Source organism: Metopolophium dirhodum, chromosome 6 (genome assembly GCF_019925205.1).
Source record: "Metopolophium dirhodum isolate CAU chromosome 6, ASM1992520v1, whole genome shotgun sequence".
In the NCBI taxonomy this organism is placed as follows: domain Eukaryota; kingdom Metazoa; phylum Arthropoda; class Insecta; order Hemiptera; family Aphididae; genus Metopolophium; species Metopolophium dirhodum.
In genome coordinates this window covers 26,533,439-26,551,600 of record NC_083565.1, presented here as the reverse complement: position 1 = coordinate 26,551,600, position 18,162 = coordinate 26,533,439, and the positions used below count along the sequence as shown (strand labels likewise).

General features: G+C 28.1%; 2 protein-coding genes across 2 annotated transcripts in view; both read left to right on the top strand.

The window, feature by feature from the left end:
- The window catches only part of LOC132946878 (polypeptide N-acetylgalactosaminyltransferase 2-like), a 38,962-nt gene extending 34,133 nt beyond the window's left edge, over positions 1–4,829 (top strand). Inside the window, exons 6-12 of the mRNA XM_061016984.1 lie at positions 446–567; positions 676–851; positions 1,392–1,495; positions 1,641–1,860; positions 1,950–2,160; positions 2,285–2,401; positions 3,607–4,829. Coding sequence (XP_060872967.1) covers positions 446–567; positions 676–851; positions 1,392–1,495; positions 1,641–1,860; positions 1,950–2,160; positions 2,285–2,401; positions 3,607–3,771 — 1,115 coding nt within the window. The 3' untranslated portion in view covers positions 3,772–4,829. The remainder of the gene's footprint in view (positions 1–445; positions 568–675; positions 852–1,391; positions 1,496–1,640; positions 1,861–1,949; positions 2,161–2,284; positions 2,402–3,606) is intronic.
- A 1,345-nt stretch (positions 4,830–6,174) lies between these two features.
- Positions 6,175–16,262, top strand: LOC132946044 (ATP-binding cassette sub-family C member 10-like). The gene is given in 22 exon segments (XM_061015867.1): positions 6,175–6,387; positions 6,477–7,110; positions 7,426–7,905; positions 7,908–7,947; positions 8,006–8,132; positions 8,221–8,314; positions 8,377–8,488; positions 8,570–8,695; positions 8,756–8,904; positions 8,972–9,091; positions 9,166–9,436; positions 9,515–9,608; positions 11,067–11,205; positions 12,452–12,892; positions 13,224–13,290; positions 13,567–13,747; positions 13,832–14,173; positions 14,532–14,701; positions 14,906–15,131; positions 15,192–15,383; positions 15,465–15,845; positions 15,921–16,262. Coding segments are annotated over 22 exon segments (4,500 nt in total). The 5' UTR covers positions 6,175–6,382; the 3' UTR covers positions 16,030–16,262.
- The last annotated feature ends 1,900 nt before the right edge of the window (positions 16,263–18,162 follow it).

The window sequence follows — 18,162 nt, the reverse complement described above, 5'->3', positions numbered from 1 at the left end:
TATGTTTCTCTTCTCTTTTAATTCGATTAAATAAATTTAATAAGTTTCATCTTCCTATAAACCTAATGTTTAATATTTTCATGTAATATTTTCTAACCTAACTGTCTTATTTAATTATGTAAATGCCCACGAGGTCTCATGTACAGTACAATAATATTACAATCTTAACAAAAACAAAATAGACGTATTCAATAATAACAGACATTTATAATAGATGGTTAGCAAATCTGAACAAATAACATAGATTAATTTAATAAAAGTTTATTTAAAAAATAAACTAATAAATACTTTATTTCAATACACTTTTATTGTAAGTGTTGTAGATGTCATTTATTCTATAAAACATGACTAAATGACTTATACTATATGAAGTTTATATTTATGCGTAACCAAAATAAAATTATAAGAGCGTATATATGTTTACCACCTAATATGTTTATCACAGGGTTAATGAGATCTAGAGTTCGTGGCTCAGAAATTGCGACAGCACCCGTGCTTACATTTTTGGACAGTCATGTAGAGTGTAACGTGAATTGGCTTGAACCACTTTTAGATCGTGTAGCGGAAGTATGTAATTTTGTTGTAATTATTATTGTCTAACGTGTATCTTGCAAAAATATAATATTACGCAATGTCAGGAATAAGACTTTATAGGTAATTGTATTTTAATAATAGGACCCGACTAGAGTGGTGTGCCCAATTATCGACGTCATCAATATGGATAATTTCCAATACATAGGAGCTTCGTCAGAACTTAGAGGTGGATTCGATTGGAACTTAGTGTTTAAATGGGAGTATTTATCAAAAGAAGTCAGAGCGCAACGTCAAAAAGATCCAACTTTACCAATCAGGTAAATTATTTGAAAATGTTAAATGCTCCTATAAGACTATAATATACCTATATGATATAACACTCCACAACAGTTTAATTAATAATTATCGGTTACTATTAAACTATTTATCATTTAAACCATTTAAGATATTATGCGAATACATAATAATGTTGTAACAAATAATAAATGTATAGGTACCATATACGTTCGTCACCCTTTAACTCGAGTGGTACTCGCGAACTCGTGAACTATAATATAACGTAGGTAGGTACTTACGCCTTTATTTTATTTGTAAATCGTGTACAGATTTAATTTACATTTACCTATTACCTACCTACCTTTTCAAGAACACTACCGATGAAAAGTTCAAATATTTTATAAATTAAATACTTAATAAATAACAATTGCGGTGTTTACATATAAACATTCGCACTGATTGTATCAGATTGGATTATGCAAATTTAAAACAAATATTAATTAATTTTAATAGACAGTCGCGTATACATATTATCAGGTTTATGTACGATAACGCATACAATGTTTTGTTTATTTTCACAGAACACCGATGATTGCTGGCGGTTTATTCGTGATGGACAAAGATTATTTCGTAAAACTTGGAACATATGACAAGGAGATGAACATTTGGGGTGGTGAAAATTTAGGCAAGGAGTGATTTTATATAATTACCATTTGTACTGAAACTATATTTGAGTTAAATGCGTTAAACTCGTATATATTTTATAATCGACTATACCAGTGATATATATTTGCAGTATATTTATTATGTTTTTTCTCCCATATTTACAGAAATATCATTCAGGGTGTGGCAATGTGGTGGTAGCTTGGAAATCATCCCTTGTTCTCGAGTAGGACATGTGTTCCGAAAGAGACATCCTTATACGTTTCCGGGAGGCAGTGGCAATGTTTTCGCCCACAACACTCGTCGAGCAGCTGAAGTATGGATGGACCGGTATAAGCGATACTATTACAATGCCGTGCCATTATCTAGAATCGTCCCATTTGGAAAGTATGCTATTCGCTATTATAATTTAATGTGCTCTAGAAAGAAGAAAAAGGCGATGACAATTTTAATGTGTATTGTTGTTGTTATTTCAGCATAGCAGATCGGTTGGCATTGAAGAAAAATCTCGGCTGTAAACCGTTTAAATGGTATTTGGATAACGTTTACCCGGAACTTAAATTGCCAGCGACTGTAGACGAGTTCGTGGGCAGTATCAGACAGGGCTACATGTGCTTGGATACACTAGAAAACCAAGTAGGAAAAACAGCCGGAATCTTTCCTTGTCACGATTACGGTGGCAATCAGGTATGGATAATATTACAATTTAGAAAACTACATACTTTTTCGAATAACAGCGGCGGCGTTATTATAATATAAACATAATATTATTATGAACCGAATAATATAAGGTAATAATATTTTTTTACAGGAATGGACATTTACAATTGGTGGATCGATTAAACATGACACGATGTGTTTGTCTCCGACGGATTATTCTTCCATGAGCTTAATAATTATGAAACCATGCGACTCTACAACCGATGAAGTGAGTATACAAGTTATTAATTTTCACTATTAGCATCGTGGGTTCTTCGGGGTTGTTCAAATTGAAAGATGAAAATATTATCACCTGTGACGCGCCGAGTGTCGAGTTGTATTTTTATATTAGGGCAGTGGCGCCGTAATGTTTAAAATATACTCTGACGTCGTACATCAAGGGCCCTCTCCCCCATCACCCCCCCTTTTTTAATTTCACAATCAGATGCAAATCAAAGCACATACTTAATGCAATGTTCAATCATATATTTTTACGTTTTAACGTATACATTTTGGATCCACAGCGGGATCCTTGCAGTACCCTACAGTGCCCCCCCCCCCACAATTTAAAATATATACTATGCTAGTATGTCATAGATAAATTAAGTGATCGGCGCCATTGTATTAGGGGGTGAATTAATATAATGTACTTATTGTACCTACTATTACCTGCAAGTCCCAACATATTTTAGATAGTTATTGCTTAAAATATTATGTATCTACACGGTTACACCTAATTTAAAGATTACAATTAAGAAAATAATGTTAACGCACACGCCTACATCACAGAGAATAAAATCCGATACCAAATTAATAATATAATTAATAATCAGATAATAATCCGTTTCTAAAACAGTATTTAAACTGTGGCGTAATTTAGAATTCGGTTTGGGGAGGATTATACGCGTTTTTAGTAAACATGAATGTTCATAAACAATATTTTGATCAACATTTATCCCCCTAATCTTAATGTATATAAGATGGAAAAAAAATGTTAAAGATATTTTTTAAATTACCCCATAACAAATATTAGAACCAAATACCTAATACGAAATTAGCATAATAATTCAATTGACAAAAATCTAAAAACACGTTTATTAAAATATAATTTCATAAAAAATGAACGATTTTGATTCAAAAACAGGTAAAAATTCAGAAAAGTCTCAAAAACTCCAAAAAAGCACTAAAAACTAAAAAATCGCAAAATATGCAAAAAAAAGCAAAATAAATTTTTTAATTTGAGTTCTCTGTATCATGAAACACATTTTCTCTGCTTTCTCTACTCTGCTATTTTTTAAACATCTCATAAAAAATATGCAAATGCTATAAAATCCCAACCCTGTTAATAAAGTATTCATATAACTTATTCAACACCTAATACCTATCTATAATCTATCTGCCCTACTTACACGATTATGTATATCATTGTTTTAGTGGAAATTCGACGAAAACACTAAACAGTTAAGGCTTAAAGTCGTTAACCTATGTTTGGACACGCTTGGAGTACACGACATGATAAGTATAAATGTATGCGATAGTCTAAACTCAAATCAGAAATGGGAATACTTGGTTGCAGCAGGAATCGATAATAAGGTTTAAATACTATTGAAAGTGGTAATCAATAGACAGAAATACAGAACAATATAATATTTGTTTATTGATTTCCCAAATCAAAAATAAAAACTACTTAAATGAGAATCCAAAGATCAACTTTTTATATAGTTTTATACATTGCACAGGGAAGACATCAAATAAATACGAACAATGATGTTTAATATTATTATGTACCTACCAGCTTGTACCTACACTGAACAATTAAGTTATTACCTACTTATATTGTACTGTGATAAATATTAAAACAAATAGATTTGAGTTATCTAATTAGTTATTACCTATATTTTTAAAATTATATTATATACGTATAGACGTATAGACGGATAGCCGTATAATATAATATAGGTACAGTACTATTATTAGCAGATAATATATATTATATGTATCCAATATTTTTAGTCTAAAGGTAATTTTATATTAAATTTATGGAAAACCTTAGTATTATTACTTTAATATTATAATATAAGTATTTAAGTAGGTGTATATAGGTACTTATGTCTTATACAATCCTATATATTATATGAATATTTGATATTATGTATAATTATTTTTATTTTAAAACGTCTAAGGTAAAAATAGTTTTATTTTAAATGTAAATATTATAATACTATGGTTCATTTTTTTTTTTTGACATTTTTATACAATTTTATTTTTTGTGTTATTTTATTTTTAAGCATTATCATGATTATTTTATATGTAATATAATATGTATCCTTGTAAAATACTTTATAATTGATAAGGCTGTGATTTAAATCTTACCATGATTATTAAATGATATGTACTTACATACACTATTGTAAATACCTATATTATTTTTATTTTTTCATTCAATATCCTATTTTGAGTGTCAAGTCTATAATATATAATACCTACCTACCTTACTGTACAATATTAGCCAATTATATAGGTATATTATCTACAGGTAATCAAAGACTGCGGTTAGTTCAGAACGTAAACAATTTTACACGAGTGTTATTTTTATTTTTAATTTATGATTTAACGTTTAAGTTGATAATATTATAGATGAGTACCTAAACATTTAATGTTGCGTATTACAATTTTTATTTACAATAATAGGTATATCTACCATAAAGTTCCTCTTCGATGTAAATAACACGAGCAATTTATTTTGCCATGGTTAATAAAAACACATGTATTACCTATAATAATTATTATAGCAAACAAATGATGCAGTGGACGACGAATGGTCTATACCTAATTCGTGACTCGTGTGATGCAAGACCAACAGCTATAGTCAAAATTTGCAAACTAATAGCGTACCTATACTCATTATTATAATAAGTAATTAGTCACAACGGTTTTGAAATGAATTCGTGTACAAAATGTACGAACGTACTGTCATGACAATTTAAAGTCTCCAGCTATCATGGTTTAGGCTCTACGTCGATCAGCTGTCAGTCAGTCAAAATAGCACTTTGAAATGTTTTATTTTATTTTTTGTGTCTGTCACTACCGTTAGACTCCAGTTAAACTGCTTCGATTTTCTTCAACAGTATATTGTTCAATGGGAAAGCAAAACTAGTTGGTGCTTCCGGGCGGTAAAAATTGAAAATGCACAGTAGTTTTCAAAAGCACAAGGAAAAACGGTAATTTTTACGCAAAATTGGTTTTCGGGAAATCGATTTTGGATTTTGGTAACTCAAAACAAATGACCGTAGAATCATGAAATGTTCACTGAATGTTTATATTACCTAGTATTTTGTCTACACCATAATATTTTGACTTATTTGGGGCTGTTTTTACTTAATGTATCAAATATAAAATTTAATAATTATTTTGTATTTAAAAATGTATACAATGTTAAAATTTAAAACAAGGTTCCACGTGAGTAAGTTATTATGTTACCGAAAAATCTAAAAAATATTTCAAAAATGGTTTTTTTACGTACAAATTTGAACAAAATTACTTATTAAGAGAACCTAACCAAGATTTTATAACAATTTGAATTATTTTCTTGTAATTTAAAAATATTACTTTATCATAATCTCATGTACCTATATTATTATACATTACGATTTGAGATATCTTAAATCGTGTTATACATACAAATATTTGAATATGATTATATTCAACTTATCGGCTACCGTATTAATAGTAACAATATTATATTATAATATCCTATTCTTTATAGCCTCACAATTAGCAAACTGTCAATGAATGATCAATGAACTGCATGAACGTGTGGGTGTTAGCTGGTGTTCCATGTTACCACAGGATATTAGAACATTTTTGACAGTTTTTCAATTTCTCATTGACTGAGCCTTCTGTAGTTCTGTGATAATACTATCTTAGTCATTGTTATGATTTTCAAAAAACCAATCCTTATCATTTTTCTTTGATAGTGTCCAAGCATAGATAAGAATGCGTGTTCAACAAAATATTATACAACTTACAACTGCAGCTGAATACCTGAATCTAATTTATAATAATTTCCAATTCTTACATAATATTATGTAGTATTATACGTAAATGGTTTCCTGCGAATATTGTCAACTAGTCAACTCTTACTCTTACGTATAACACTATTGACATCTGAATAATGATCATTTGATAATATTGGCTGTGCAAAATTATTATGGTGTATGTTTAAAGTTATGATTATAAATCATTCGAACTATATCTGTGCACACCAAATATCGTGATATTAAATCGTTTTCAATTTTTTTTAGTTTAAATATGAAAGTTACTTGGAACTGGACTGAGCTCTGTGGTCCCGACGATTTTGTTCCAATATTTCGACCCGGGTATGTGTTGAGTATTTGTGGAGAAATGGCAGTCATACGCCTGCCTATTCTGTTTATGTTCTTGTTGACATCAACGTATTACTGTGCTCATCTGTCTGATTGGATAATACGTACGAGGCGCGAAACCAATGTCCTTCGCTGCCGTATAATTATTGCTAGTATGCTGTCAATGTTACCAGCAGTTCAACTAATTTGGGAGGTATACAAATTCACTGAAAGCCAATTGTATCCAATCGAAAATTTAGTCTTAGTAATCCAATGTTTTACATGGTTTATACATACTTTATACATTGTATGTATAGTCCATCATTTGGGAACGAGCTTAAGAGGTTCAAAAGTTGTAATAATTGCTTGGTTTTTATGTTTTTTATCATCAATAATATCCTTACGTAGCACTTTAGTAGTATTTATCGAAAGTAATTATGTACCTATTTTACAAGCAAGATTATGGTTCACATTATTCAATTGGATGCTTCAGGCGTTTTATTTCATTACCATGCTCTTCAAAGAAGATACTGTAAGGATAAGACATGTAGACAGACTTCGTTTTCTTGCCCAGGTAAATTATTTTGATCTTTATTATGTAATTAAATGTTTTTATTGTTAAGTACTAATCTATAATTTCCAATGAATGTCAATATTTTAAAGAAAAACAATTGAATAATTTGTGGGGTGACATCTTGATTTTTTAATTTAATATTTTAATTAAATATTTTGAAAACACAAAGAATAATAAAAAATTTCAACACAGTTCAAGTAATCTAAACTATACAATATGCACTGATAATCTATTTTTTATGAAAATATCTAGGTATGTCTTAAAAAGTAAATAATATAATGTATCTAATCTGTATATAAATGTTTATACTTTTAGCAATCACTCGAGAGACGTTCTTTAATGACATCATCATATAGTCGTTTTAATGATGAATTTGATCCATACTATTTGGGTATGGCATGTGATAATGAACACTATGGTTTTATGTCTTGGCTCACGTTTGGTTGGGTTGGTAATTTAATAACCAAAGGAGACAACAAAAGATTGCATCATACAAACGATTTGTTTGATTTACCTGAATGGCTGACACCAGTAAATGTATCAGCTAAAGTGGAAGAAGTATTTAGACATCAGCCCTCTGTGACAGCTGCATCACCTCTTAATTTGCCTGCTGACCATGAATCTAGAGTACCAAAAATATCATTGCTACAAGCTCTACATAAATGTTATGGAAAACAATTCTATGGGATTGGATTACTAAAATTATTTGCAGACATTTTTAGAATAACAGCACCTATTTTTTTAAGGAAACTAATAACATTTGTATCGCATCATGAAGAACCGATAAGTCATGGATATATATATACATGGCAGGGCTTGTTTTAATGTCACTAATAAGTAAGAATATACTTTAAATTTTTTATTTATATATTTTAATTTCATTTTTTTTTTTTAGGTATAGTATTTGTTTCTCATTATGAATACCAAAAACACATGCTCGGAATAAAAATCAGAGGCGCTTTAGTCACAATGATTTATAAAAAGACATTAGAATTAAATACTGTAACGCTGAACAACTTTAGGTAATTGAAATTGTGTCAACTTTTTCATTATATTTTTAATGAAATCTATGTTATTGTATACATAATTTATTTTCCTCTTTTTTTCTAGTATCGGGGAAATAGTAAATTTTATAAGTACTGATACTACTAATTTAGTAAACGCTTGCAACAGTTTCCATTCAATGTGGAGTGTACCTTTTCAAGTAAAATTATAAAATATCTATGTATTTTAAATGGACTTGCTTATTTTATTTTCATGTTTTAGTTGGTTGTCGTTTTATACTTACTTTATCAACAATTGGGAATCGCTTTCTTGTCGGGAGTGTTTGTAACTATTTTACTGATACCTATAAACAAGGTTATTACTTCAAATATTGGTATGCGGGCTTATATAAATATAATGCATACTATTATAAATAGTATAAATAAAAGCTTGTTATCTAATTATTTTTTTATAGGTAAATTATCTGGAAAATTGATGAAAGAAAAAGATAAACGTGTTAAATTAATGTCTGAAATTATAAAAGGTATTCGAGTGATTAAATTTCATGTTTGGGAAAAATATTTTATTGATAAAGTTATGGGTATGTTATGCTATATTTTACTATTTTATTATGTTCTAGTTAAAACTGTATTGTTTTTAGATTATCGAAAACTCGAGGTATTAAATCTGAAAAAAAGGAAATATTTAGACGCTTTGTGTGTGTATTTTTTTGCTACAACTCCAATAACAATATCAATGTTAACTTTCTCAACTTATATTTTTCTTGGAGGTCAATTAACTGCTTCAAAAGTTAGTGTATACCAGAGTTTAACCATTAAAATTGTGTATGAAAAACTACATTTTAAAATGTGTTAAGGTTTTTACCAGTATGGCTCTACTTCATATGTTAATAACACCATTAAATACTTTTCCTTCAATACTGAATGGTGTCACCAAAGCTTGTGTGTCTGTTAAAAGAATTCAACGTTTAATTGAAGTAATTAACTAATAATATTTTTTACACTAAAGAGTATCAATCAAATTTATACTTTTGATAAATTAATTTTTTAGGTAAATGACCTACAGACACAGTCTTATTATAGTCTAATGCCAGTCCAGAATGGAAAAACATTTGATAATGCTGTGTCATTGACAAAGTGTTCTTTTAACTGGGGCCTTAGATCATTTCAACTTACAAATATAAATTTTTCTGTTACCAGAGGATCTTTTGTTGGTATTGTTGGGCCAATAGGCAGTGGAAAATCTACTCTATTGGCTGCCATTTTAGGTGAAATGAACAAAGACAAAGGAATTATTACATCGTCAAATAATATGAGAGATGGTAAGTCTAAATGCTATTTTATATTGCGTTTTTAGTTTTCTTTATATACTAAAATATATGCGTTTACTTCTTTTTAAGGATTTGCATTTGTTGCACAGACACCATGGATTCAAAAAGGAACTATTAAAGATAATATTCTATTTGGTCAGAATTTCAGTTTAGAAAAATACAAGTAATATTTGTTTACTTTTGATTAGAAATACACCTTATTGATTTACTATATTTTTTGTGCAAATGGGTATCTTCATTAAAAAAAAATCAAATTTCATACCAATGGTACCAAATTAATTATGTTTATTTATACATTTTAAAATTACACTATAACCACATATGTTAACATTAAAAATCTACATATCAAACTCTTACTATAGTTAGTTACTTACTAGGCTTTATATTATATTTAAATTTTAAAGCAAGTTATGAGTATTTTAAAATTGTAAATTGTTTGTACATCTTAAAATAATCATAATTAGGCCCGGAACTTGATGCATTTTCATCTTTTTTTCTAATGCTTACATAAGAGCTCGTCTTTACGGAAATTTGATTCATGGAATATAGAATTTAATGCTATAATTTTTATTTTGCATTTTTAGGGATTTTTTGCTTTATGGTAATTATTTTTGGTGCATTTTATTCATTTTTGTAATTTTTTTTATATTTATTTTTATTTTTATCTTTTGTTGTTGCAATCTATGATTATTTAATTAACTATAAGCCAAAACTATTTTAGACCCGGTCAATTAGCAAAAATTTCCCAATAGTCGATCAAATTATTTCAAACTTCAAAAAAATATTTTTGAAGGCTCCTTTGAGAGTTAACATTTTTTAAGAGCTAGAACCTATTATAAATATGATTTATAACCCATGAATCGTATAAAACATAATTTTTGTAAAACTTCAATTTTTAAAAATGTTAACTCGTTATTAAGTAATTTTTGGTATTTCTGTGGTCATTTTTTGATGTTTATAAGTTATTTTAAAATTTTTAGGTTATCAAGTTCCGGGCTCTACTCATAACTCTTTTTAAAATTAAAACATAATAAAATATCCCATGATAGTGCCTTTAAATTTTATAAGAGGTAAATTCTCTCTAATTTTTAAAACAGAGCTAAACATAATCTGCCGAGGGTAAAAGTTGCTATGATACGGACTTGTAAGGCAGAGACAACACAATGTGCGGATACCACGTCCTCTTAATAATATAAGAGAAAATGTACATATTATCAAATTTTTAGAGGAAAATATACATTGATTTATTTTATAAAGAGATATCAATTTAAAAAAAAATAAAAAAACTTAGTTTGCTTCTCTTCCATAAATTTGATAATATTATGTACATTTTATTATTAACTTATTATAAACAGTAGTAAGAATCTGGTACATACATAAATACATTTTCTAATGTTACACGTGTGTTAGACAGAGACCACATATCTTTCGACATTTAAAATGAAATTATTACCCATTAACAACTATAATCTATTTAATAAAGGCACAACCTTAGTAGCAACTGATTTTTGTCTGGCTTGTTCACTTTGTGTGTGGTCAGCTTTTGCTTCTGAGGATCAGTCAAGTGCTTAGACATTACTTGTGCATTATTAGCTATAAAAATTTTTTATTTTGTTTGTAGAACAGTCATAAAAAGTTGTGGTTTGGTTAAGGACTTAAAAGAATGTCCTAGAGCTGATTTAACTCTTATTGGTGAATCTGGAGTAACTCTGAGTGGTGGTCAGAAGGCTCGTTTAGCTCTTGCCCGTGCTGTGTATCAGGTAATAACACTAATAAGTATACAATAAAATAAACTTTTCATATAACTTATTATGTTTATCCACATCAATTAATTAAATGCATTATTATTATTTGAAAATCATAAAATTATAAGTGTAGAATACTGTAAGGAAAATATTAGTATTATTGTCATGTGGTCTACCACATGTTTTTTATATTTAATTAAAATATAAACAAAATACATAATTAATGTACGAATAATATTCAAAAAATATATATACTTAAATATTTTCTTGTAAAACATATAACTCAATAATACACAAATATATTAATCGCACACTGTTATCTAATTCTAAAATTCAATAATTTTTTTTTACCTTATTAACGAATGTATAAAATATTATTATTAGGGCTAGAATTTATATGCATTTGCATGTTTTTTTTAACTGTCTAAAAGGTAGCTTGATAAGTTACAAGTTTGATTTATAGTCAATATATCTAGAATACAATGTTTTATTTTGGATATTTTATCATTTTTTGATGTATACTGCATATTTCTGTATTTTAAGAATGCAGAAATGCTTCATAGTTATTGGTTTTACTTTTGTTCACTCATTTTTCCTGATTATTCTGGACGGGTCAGAATTAAGGAAAAACTATTAATTTGATGTATACTAACAAACTATTGGCAAAATCTGCGATATTGTTTCATATCGAAAAATCTGGATAAAATATTGTAATAAAATACAAATATTCCAACTAGGTACACAATTTTCCTCTGATCTTAATTAATAATTTGAATACATTTTTGTTTGCATATTTTTGCTTTTTTCACTAAGAATTAATATAATTAATAACATTGATTAGGATTTAGTTTAATCGTCAATTTGATGTGAATGACTCGGTCGATGTGTGGTAGACAACAAGTATAGTTAGGCCGCATACATCATGAATACCAAAAATTTTTAATTGAATTGATACATTTTAAATATACTACATAGTATATAATGTCCTATGGAATATTCCTAATTTTATAATTTCTAAATGTGTTTATTATTCATTCATTGTATGTATAGTATATTATATTTTTATAAAATAATAATACCGGTACTGGTCTAAGGTATTGAGTTTACCACGGCTGAATACTTTTAATAATGTAAAAGACAGATTTTCCTACTTGAATCAAATTTCTCCCAGCATTGAAACTCCTAAATATATGTAATAACATTTTTTAAGTTAATAATTACTTCTAAAATCAATAAATATATTGTACTGATTTTTTTTCAGAACAAATTTATGTATTTAATGGATGACATTTTTGCTTCAGTAGATATTAATGTTGCTCAACATCTATATACCCATTGTATTAATGGGTTACTTAAAGATAAAACACGTATTATTTGTACCCATAATAGTCAATTTTTACTCTCAGCTGATTGGGTACTAATAATGAATAACGGTACTATTGTAAATCAAGGTCGGCCTTTTGAAGTACTTAATGATTATGATGTAAAAGCTGTGGATGTCAAATTTGAGGAAGCAAATAGTAACTCATACTTGTCTATGGATGATTGGACACCAATTAAAGAATCAGAAATTAAAAATGATTTGAATGACATAGAAAACCAAGAAGAAGGAGTGGTTGATTCATCTGTTTATAAACGATATTGGAAATCTGTTGGAAATTTGATTGTAATACTGCTATTTTTTGCTATGATTATTATGCAGGTACATATACAAATTTAATTTTTGTCATATTTTAAATAATACATCATTGAATATACTATGTTCAACAAAGAGCACATGGCTACTGCGCTCACACCAGTACCATAATATCCTCTCCTGGGACCTACTATGGTGGCTGACCCGGTAATGTTATATCCCCTCCGATGTATACTCACATGGTGTAAGGTGGGGAGAGGGAATACGCAACTATGACCAGTACTGACCAGTTTTTGTCAAAGTGCCGTGTGCTGTCTTGTCGAACAGAGAATAATAACATGCAAAAAATCAATTTTTTTATCATCACTTAGACAATTTTTATTTTTATTAATTTTAGGGTACGCGGAATATATCAGATTTATGGTTATCTCACTGGGTTAATGAAATAACAAATAAACATTATGGTTAGTAAAAAACGATGTAATGTTGAAAAATATTATTTTAATTCTTTAATATCCGCTTATAATATGTTTTATTTATAACATATAAACACTTTATTGTTAATTTAAAGACATTTATATTTATACATCAAAATGTATTTCATTAAAAATTACCCTATTATAAATTTCTTATTTACAAAGTTATTATTTTAATAATTCTATAACAATATATTTTAGTCCTCTGAATTGTATCAAACTAATTAAGACTGAATCATTATTTTAAATTTTATTTTGTTTCAGATAATGCTGTTAATGATTTTAAAAGTTTACAAGATGAAAACAATAAATATTTATATACTTATATATTAATTGGTATAGTAAACTCTGTAGCCACATTTTTTAAAGCCTTTATATTTGCATATGGTGGAATTAAGGCTTGTAAAATAATTCACGACTGCTTGTTGACTTCTATTATGAACGTGTGTATTCATTAATGTTTAATTTTTATGTACCTACTTTTTATTTTACATATATTATTAATATTATTTTATTTTTCATTCAGGTAAAAAACTACATTTTTTGATGTAAATCCTCTTGGTAGAATATTAAATCGATTTTCATCTGACACAAATGTTATTGATGACTCATTACCATTTATTTTAAATATTTTTATAGCCCAATTTTTTCACGTAATTGGTACTCTAGGCTCCATTATATTTGGTGTACCTTGGGCTATAATTATTGCTGTGATACTTACTCCTGTATATTATAAATTGCAAAAACGATACAGAAATTCATCTCGTGAACTTAAACGTATATCAACTGTTGCACTATCGTCACTTTATAACCACATAAATGAATCATTCCAGGGGTTAGCAACAATACATGCTTTTAGAGCTGTATCCAGGTTAATATTGACCATACTAAAATTATTATATAACAACAACATATAAGCAGTTGCTTAACACGTTGACATGACTGCTAATGCAGTTGTGCACACTATTGTAATTTGATTGTCAATCTGATTGGGCATAATCCATAGATTTTTTAGAATATTTGATTTTTTTTTTTTTTGTGGCCGAATTGTTAGTAAGTCTCAATAAGACACTAGATAACTTCAAGGGTTGTGAAACCATAAGATACGGAACTGCTCAAGCAGTCATGCCATATTACGACTGAAATTAGTATGACTGCTATAGCAGTTACTCAGTTCCTGTTTGTCAATGTGTTAATTTTCGAATTGATAATGTTTTTGAAATGTTAAGGTTTGAACGTGAAAATGAAGACAAACTTGAAAACTTTTTAAAAACAGAATTTTCTTCCCACTTAGCGTCTTTATGGTTTAATTTTCGAATAAGAATCATTGGAATAACTATATTATTTTTTATTAGTTCAATTTCTGTATTTATTCATCAATGGAATCTCACCAATACAGGTTTGTATTAATTAATAAATTATATGGATTAATTAAAATGGAATTTCATTTAAATTTTAGAATTTCAACCATTTAACAATATCAGAATTATTAGTATCTTGAAAAATAAGAAACATTTTTAAATATTCATCTATATGGGTTGTGCATAATTATTATTTGTTGCTTGTTAATGTTAGTAATGACATAACTTATTCTTATCCATAGGATATCTTGGGTTGTCATTGACCTATGCATTAACATTGACTAATATGCTTGGAGGATTAGTCAGTGCCATTGCATCAACAGAATGCGATATGATTAGTTTAGAACGTGTTCTTGGGTATTCTGAAAACATAGAAAATGAGACTGATGTTGAAGACACTATTTTACCGCCATTTGCATGGCCAACAAATGGAATCATACAATTTTCTAATGTTTTTCTCAAATATAGGTAAATTATTAAAATTAAAATATTATGTTTTTTAATTTTTATAATATTTTAATTTTTTAGACATGATGGTTCTATGTCTTTGAATGGGGTTTCGTTTGAAACTACTTCCTCAGAAAAGATTGGTGTCATTGGTCGAACAGGAGCTGGAAAAAGTTCATTATTAGCTGCTTTGTGTAAAATGTTTGATGTTAGCAGTGGAACTATTTTTATAGATGATGTGGACCTTTCTAAAATTTCTCCACGACAAATAAGGTATGATAAACTATGATTTAAAAATATTATAAAATCTTAACATTTTAAGAAGTAATACAATGTGCTCTGCTCATTTTTCAGAAACCGTATATGTGTAATACCTCAGGATCCATTTTTGTTTGATGGTACTATACGTGAAAATATTGATCCGTTTAAAGAGTATATGGATTCAAATATATGGTCTGCATTAAGCCGTTGTCATTTAGTTGCAACTGTTAAACGTTTAGGCGGTTTGGGATGTTATTTAGGAGACAATATTAACATATCTGTGGGTGAAAAACAGTTGTTATGCTTAGTGAGAGCGATACTGAAGAATGTAAAAGTAGTATGTGTGGATGAAGCAACTGCAAACGTAGATGAAATGACTGATCGCAAAATACAAGAAACAATAAGAACTGCATTCAAGCATAGTACTGTTATTACTATTGCTCATAGAATTCGCACGGTTATGGACAGTGATCGGTATGTCAATAATTTATTAAACAAAAAATGAATTAAGATCTATTCCATGATTTATACATATTATATTTTTTGTAGAATATTAGTGATGGACAATGGAAAAGTAATAGAATTTGAGTCTCCAAATGTACTCTTAGAGGAAAAAAATTCTTATTTTTATAACTTGGTTCAACAAGAGTTCAAGTAACAACTTGTGATCTCAGCTTCACAATTCAATGATGCGAGTTTAAATAAATAATTTAAGTATTTTTGATTACATATTTGTCAATTTTCTATGAAATTAATTATTTACTCTGTATATTTGTTATGATTTATATTTTATAACATATTATTTTTGTTTATTGACTAATCAACTTGTAATTTTACAAAATTAAATGTATCAAATTGTTATTGTAGATAAATTTTACAATATGTTACCTATATGTTTAAAATTAAATTGGCATTCATTTTAAATTCTAAGCGGAGATAGATGAATGTATTGATTGTACAATGATATGTGATTGTGTTTGAGGAAATAAAACTGCTTCGATTTTCTTCAACAGAAAATAAAGAAAAAATTGTTCAATAGGAAAGTGATTCTAGTTTGTGCATTGGGGATGTCAAAATTCCTAGTAGTTTTCAAATGCACCGGATAAAACAAACAACAAATTAAGGATAAACAGTAATGTTTACTCAAAATTGGTTTTCAAAAAAATCGATTTTGGTTTTTGGCGTATCCCTAAAAAAAATTAGCATAGATACATGCATTTTACATAATTTTAAACTGAACATTTAAATTAGCATTTTGCTATACACCATAAAATATTCGAAATATTTTGACTTGTTTTTTAGCTGTTTACGAACATTTTAGTTTCCAATTTTTTTTCTATGAATGTCAATAAAATTTTATTGGTTTGGTAAAAAAGCTTGAAACTTTAATGCAAGGATCCTAATATATTGTTACAATTAAAATTGAAAAACATTAAAAACCCAGGCACAATTTTTTTTAAGCATTTAAACTTTAAAATTTGACAAAAGGCATAAAAATAACGAAAACGTCAAAACCATTTTAGTTAGTAATTCCTAAAAATTTTCATTTTTAAGACTAAGATTTTAAAATGTAATACAAGATTCCTTATAATTTATCTAGGTACCTTTATCAAAAAAAAAAAGTGTTTGAAGTTCACATTTTTACATCATTGGATCTTCACTCGATTTCTCAAGTAGTGATTTTCTTATCTTAACATATTATTAAACAAAGTCTGTATGCTTAGATCTTTAAGACTACGCAACGGATGTTGATGCGGTTATTTTTAATTGAGATAGTGATACAAGAAGAAGGTTTATATGTATATAACATGCATAATATAGTAGAGAAACACTGCCCCTTATTTGTATGTACGAGCATATCTCGAAAAGAACTCATATTAATACGGTTTTCACTATTAAATCGGTCGAGTTACAGGGAAGGTTTTAAAAAAAGTCAATAAAAGTTATTTCAATAGATTATTACTTGAAAATTGGAGGGTGTATACAGCTTGATTTTTCAACTGATATAGGCTGTATATAGGTAAAGGGTAGCTCACACATGATTTTTTTTAGCATACAAATAAATAAATTGTGCTATAATAACTTTAAAACTAAAGATTTCCTGTTTACGGATATTTTAAATTTTAAATTTTAGATTCCGAGTGCAGGAGTAATAAATGTATTGATTTTACAATGATGTGTGTTTTTTTTTGTGTCTGTGCACTTACACGATAAGTAGTCGAAATAGTGCTTCGATTTTCAACTTCAGTATCTTGTTCGATGGGAATGTGAATCTAATTAGTGCACTGGAGAGGTTAAAATTTTAAATTCCCAATAGTTTTCAAATGCGCCGGGAAAAATTACATAAAAATTAAGGAAAAACGGGAATTTTTACGCAAAATCGGTTTTCCACAAAATCGATTTTAGTTTTTGGTGTAACTCTAAAACAAATGAACATGAAATTTTCACTGGTCGGTTATATTTGCATTTCCTATACACGATAAATTTTTCAAAATATTTATTTATTTTGAACTGTTTAGGAACATTTCTGTTTCCAATTTTATTAGTCATTTAGATTCTGAGTGGAACGATGAATGTATAGATTTTACAATGATGTGTTTTTTTAAGAATCTGAGCGAAGCGATGAATGTATTTAGTCATTTAGATTCTGAGTGGAACGATGAATGTATAGATTTTACAATGATGTGTTTTTTTTTTTTATTTTTGTGTCTGTCATCACCTTTTAGGACAGTAAAAGTTGCTTGGATTTTCTTCAACAGTAACTTTTCTGATAGGAAAGTGAATCTAGTTG